This window comes from Coregonus clupeaformis, unplaced genomic scaffold (assembly GCF_020615455.1).
Source record: "Coregonus clupeaformis isolate EN_2021a unplaced genomic scaffold, ASM2061545v1 scaf2750, whole genome shotgun sequence".
Classification (NCBI taxonomy): Eukaryota; Metazoa; Chordata; class Actinopteri; order Salmoniformes; family Salmonidae; genus Coregonus; species Coregonus clupeaformis.
The window spans coordinates 60,229-65,976 of NW_025536204.1; the positions used below are offsets into that span (position 1 = coordinate 60,229).

Consider the following 5,748-nt stretch of genomic DNA (forward strand, 5'->3'; position numbering starts at 1 on the left):
TCCAACAGACAGAGGAATGAGAGAAACACTCCCAATATTTACATAATCTGCTCAAGGACAACCCTCTCTCTGGATTGGCCCGAGTTATTCACAGGAATGCATCCGAGAGCCAACCAGAGGAACGTTTGAGCATTCTTTAAATATGCAACCTAAGTTAACATAACATACAATAATAATGTGTTAATATACACATTTCGTTAGAGATTAAAGACTAACATTAGTGGAACAGCAATGTTGAGTTTTTGCATAAATCCATTGTAATGGTTTTGTAAATTTAACCACAGGTAGCCATTTTGGTTCAACATAACTGTCATCAAGTGCATGAGGCTCATTACTACATTAATGTTCCTTCAAGTATGGTGGTTTACAAGTGAAACGAAAATATCTACATGATGCATGTTGGTATGACACAGTCGGCATATTCAAATGGTAAAATGTCCTGCCCTTTACTGATGGTTTCACATACTAGACAGACTGTTGCATGGTGCTTATTCAGTAAGGACAAGAGTCCCTAGAGAATTGAACTGTGACGATAGAGAACAGTCTCTTTTCTATTCATTGCATTTCTATCTATAACACTAAGTGCGTTACAGATGTGCTCTACTGAATGAGCCCCAGTTGTCCAAAACCCAGATTGAAATGAAACTGCACCTGCTATTAAGGATGGGAACAAAAACACATACAACCAGCAGCTTTGCTGCATGCTTGGACCCCTAATAAGAGATTAGTTGGTCCTAGTTCAATTTTCCAGTTCAAGTTTAAACATCGTTCAAAACACATAAAAACCTTGGATTAAGGAGTTGTTTTCCAGACAGATAACACTCATACACCAATGGTTGTTATAGTCCTTTTTCCCCTCTCTTCGGGTTGGCTCATTCTTGATAACCACAGAACTTTCAGAGAACAAAGAAAATGTCCATTAGAAAACCTCAGCAATTGATATGTCTTGTGCTTTCGTTGTCGTTACATAGTGGTTTCTCAACTTCTCAAAGTCAATTTTGCTCTAAGAACAAAAATAAGTACATATATTCTATATGTACTGCTTTGTGATGCTCTTGCACAATTGATCTACAGTTATTCATTTTTCATCCATTCTGAGAAAAGTCTTCTTGGCTCCTCTGAATATAGACCACTACCACATTGCCCCTCCCCTTTTCAATGAAGTACCTTCTCCGATATTGATACTTATCCTTTTCGTGTGTGATTTGAACTGTGCGTTATGCCTCGTTTTAGAACAGTCAATGCGGTAAATGTCCTATGGATAGGAGGACAAGAGGGAGAGGAGGTGCGGACTCCCCTCCACAAGGCCAAAACAAGGAGGGGGTAAACAGTGGTCCGTCTAAGACAAAGAACATACCGAGTTTGCAAACAGGTCCTGTAGCACTAGTCTATACACAAGTCAATTTTCCTAAATGTGCTGCTATGGCAAGCACACATGCGTGAGTCCATATGCACATGGTCACCACCATCTTTATATGTATGTTTGCTTGCTCTCTCATGTGGTTGTCCCATGTAGTAGGGTTTGGTGTCGAACTGTTCACATGATGCCGTTGGTGAAGTACTGGAAGCCGTCGTAAAGCTTGGTGGTGATGGAGCGCATGGAGCCATCCACCATCTGCTCCACCAGCACCTGTAGCTGCTCCTCCGTCAGGCTCATGTGGAAACGTTCCTTCAGGTAGCGGATGGTGCTGGAGCCATGGAAGCAGGGTAGGTGAGAGCCTGGTGGGGGAGGAGAGAGGGGAGACCCAGGGAGAGGGAGTCAGAGGAGTTGCAATCCCAAGACCACAGAGAAACCGGGCAGATAGATAATGTTTATGGAAAAACACCACAACACACTGGTCATGCTAATATACCGTTTTAGCTAACAGTACCTTGCTGCATGATCTCCACTATTTGGACCACCTTCTCCATGTGTTTGCGAGCAGCTATCAGGCCCTGGAGCATCAGCATCTTGTAGTAGTTGAACATGTCTCCATCCAGGCCTCCCATCACCTGAGAGAACCACAGACAACAGAGGTTAGTCTTTACACATAAAAAACCAACAGGTTATGCAGGCTACTGCAGCTAACCAGCAAACTCGCTAATAGCATCTTTGAACACTAACAAATGTATGCATTTATGCAGTGAACATTTTGTGAGGTTTCTAGCTAGATTGTTAGGCAGCTAGTTGTATGATCAATTCCACAGTGTTCTCCAGTTTACACTTATATGACAATGCAAATTCGCATGCAGTATAATTCATTTGACTCACATCCACAAATTCGCTGGTGAGCTTAAAAGCGGAGGTCTCAAAGCCCAGGTTCCTGGGCGAGCTGGACAGGATGAAGCCAAAGTCAATGTGGATTATGTGGCCCTCCGAGTCCAGGAGGATGTTTCCATTGTGTCTGGAGAAAGACAGAAAGGAGATGAGGGATAGGGGAACTGAGTAAAGGGTATAGGAATAGAGGAGAGGGTGGGATGTGGTAGTTGATATCAGACCACAAAAACTGTGTTTACACAGGCAGCCCAATTCTGACCTTCTGCCCAATTATTGGCAAAAGATCAGAATTGTGCAGCCTGTGTAAATGTAGCCAAACAGGCTCAAAGACAAAGGAAGCTAAGAGGGGAAATGGAACATGTGAGTAATGTAACGAGTGAAACTGAAGAGGGGTGAAAAGGGAGGGCTGCCCACCTGTCTTTAACCTGCAGCAGGTAGCAGATGAGACTGTAGCCGGCGCAGCTCTCCACAAAGTTGCACTGGGCGGTGAGGAAGGCCTCGGTGGTGTAGCTGCCGTGCTCCTGCAGGAAGTAGTCCAGCAGAGACAGCTGGCTCTGCTTCCTCACCTGGAGCACAGAAACAGCATTTTGTATGAAATAGCAACAGACACAGTATTCCATTAGAAAAAGCTACCGACACGGCATTCCATTAGAATTAGCAACTGACACGGAAATTCCAGTGCGTGATCAACCATTACTTAGATTATCAAAATCTTTCATCCCAAGAGGTACTGGATTACATAGCTAAACAACTCGGCTTGAAGTTATTGTTAGGCAACTTTGTCATGAGATTTCAAGTGCACAATTGGGTCCATCTCATTTTCTCTGCTCACCTGGTGCAGAGAGACAGCGTTCAGCACGGGCTCGATCATCCCGCTGTCCGATGACATCACCAGGATCTTATAGGGCTTGATCCACAGGGGGACGTGCTCCTGCTCCCAGATGGACTGGAGAGGAAAGGGGAGTAGTGGAGCGAATTAGTGATTGAATGAATGCTAATAAGAATAAATAATTCAGAGCATTTCTGTGGAATGGGACTCTACTGTGGAGAGTCAAGTACCTGTAGCTGGCTGAGCACCTGGAAGGCCAGTAGCTCTTGCCTCAGGTCGGCCCCACACTTCACGATGACCGACAGCAGCCGCCAGTTTGGCAGGTGACCGTAAGGGGAGCCCTCCCTTATCCGCCTGAGGGATGAGAGAGAGCGGAAAGAAATAGTGAGACACAGCAAATGACTTTACAATGCCACAATGTGTTGTCTTCGCTGCACTAAGTGGGACAGACATGTATCCTCGGGTGGGGGGATTGTGTATGCCCATCCATTTTGTCTCTTCTAGTAATTACACTGCTCAAAAAATAAAGGGAACACTTAAACAACACAATGTAACTCCAAGTCAATCACACTTCTGTGAAATCAAACTGTCCACTTAGGAAGCAACACTGATTGACAATATATTTCACATGCTGTTGTGCAAATGGAATAGACAACAGGTGGAAATTATAGGCAATTAGCAAGACACCCCCAATAAAGGAGTGGTTCTGCAGGTGGTGACCACAGACCACTTCTCAGTTCCTATGCTTCCTGGCTGATGTTTTGGTAGTGGTAGCATGAGACGGAGTCTACAACCCACACAAGTGGCTCAGGTAGTGCAGCTCATCCAGGATGGCACATCAATGCGAGCTGTGGCAAGAAGGTTTTGCTGTGTCTGTCAGCGTAGTGTCCAGAGCATGGAGGCGCTACCAGGAGACAGGCCAGTACATCAGGAGACGTGGAGGAGGCCGTAGGAGGGCAACAACCCAGCAGCAGGACCGCTACCTCCGCCTTTGTGCAAGGAGGAGCAGGAGGAGCACTGCCAGAGCCCTGCAAAATGACCTCCAGCAGGCCACAAATGTGCATGTGTCTGCTCAAACGGTCAGAAACAGACTCCATGAGGGTGGTATGAGGGCCCGACGTCCACAGGTGGGGGTTGTGCTTACAGCCCAACACCGTGCAGGACGTTTGGCATTTGCCAGAGAACACCAAGATTGGCAAATTCGCCACTGGCGCCCTGTGCTCTTCACAGATGAAAGCAGGTTCACACTGAGCACGTGACCGAGTCTGGAGACGCCGTGGAGAACGTTCTGCTGCCTGCAACATCCTCCAGCATGACCGGTTTGGCGGTGGGTCAGTCATGGTGTGGGGTGGCATTTCTTTGGGGGGCCGCACAGCCCTCCATGTGCTCGCCAGAGGTAGCCTGACTGCCATTAGGTACCGAGATGAGATCCTCAGACCCCTTGTGAGACCATATGCTGGCCCTGGGTTCCTCCCTAATGCAAGACAATGCTAGGACCTCATGTGGCTGGAGTGTGTCAGCAGTTCCTGCAAGAGGAAGGCATTGATGCTATGACTGAATCCAATTGAGCACATCTGGGACATCATGTCCCGCTCCATCCACCAACGCCACGTTGCACCACAGACTGTCCAGGAGTTGGCGGATGCTTTAGTCCAGGTCTGGGAGGAGATCCCTCAGGAGACCATCCGCCACCTCATCAGGAGCATGCCCAGGCGTTGTAGGGAGGGCATACAGGCACGTGGAGGCCACACACACGCACTACTGAGCCTCATTTTGACTTGTTTTAAGGACATTACAGCAAAGATGGATCAGCCTGTAGTGTGGTTTTCCACTTTAATTTTGAGGGTGACTCCAAATCCAGACCTCCATGGGTTGATAAATTTGATTTCCATTGATAATTTTTGTGTGATTTTGTTGTCAGCACATTCAACTATGTAAAGAAAAAAGTATTTAATAAGATCATTTCATTCATTCAGATCTAGGATTGTTATTTTAGTGTTCCCTTAATTTTTTGAGCAGTGTATATTTCTATGTACCAATCACCCACCTGACTTTCTCCTGCCAGGGCTCCTTGAGCGCCACAGCGGACGGGTCCTCCGGATCTTTCCGGAACGTTGTGGGGGGGTGTGGGCCAGGTTCTCTGATAGACGTCGCCTAAGACAAAAGAAACATGAGGTTGTAAAACAGCTATCCAGACCAAAACTCTATAACAAGAAAGTCTTGAAAGACAAACTACAAGCTAGCAGGGGCAATTCTGTCAGGCAGTGACCCTGTACCTGATGCCGCAGGGCGAGTGAAGACAGGCTCCTTGCTCTCGGTGTAAGTGGTGGCCTCAGAGAACTGGGAGATGTTGTACTGCTACTGGTGTGGCTCTTCTGGGAGCTGGAAACCAGAAGAAGAACCTCTTCGGAGTTAAAAGATACTTCTGTAATCGATTCACCTCTCTTTCAAACAACTAGCTTTTCCAAATGCGACAGTCAGACGGTGCCACCATGTGGTTGCCATGGTAACCTCCACTTCCAAGCAACGATGTCATGCTCAGGCCTCGGTCGTCGTTGTCGTAAAGGTTTAGGGCACGGTGGAGAAACTGCCCGGCAGCGCTGCTCGCGCAGCGATGCTAACGCACTCGGGGAGGAGGTTGTCCACAGAGCGGGCGCTGCGG

The 5,748-nt window shown here is 47.1% G+C and overlaps 1 protein-coding gene across 1 annotated transcript; it reads right to left on the reverse strand.

Annotated features, from left to right (window-relative positions):
• Positions 1-1,510: 1,510 nt before the first annotated feature.
• Positions 1,511-5,468, reverse strand: LOC123489111 (phosphatidylinositol 4-kinase beta-like; the record flags this gene model as incomplete). Its single annotated transcript, XM_045219794.1, has 8 exons — positions 1,511-1,719; positions 1,872-1,992; positions 2,252-2,384; positions 2,672-2,823; positions 3,090-3,203; positions 3,317-3,440; positions 5,134-5,240; positions 5,363-5,468. Coding segments are annotated over 8 exons (1,039 nt in total), but the record flags the coding sequence as incomplete, so codon positions are not given.
• Positions 5,469-5,748: the final 280 nt, after the last annotated feature.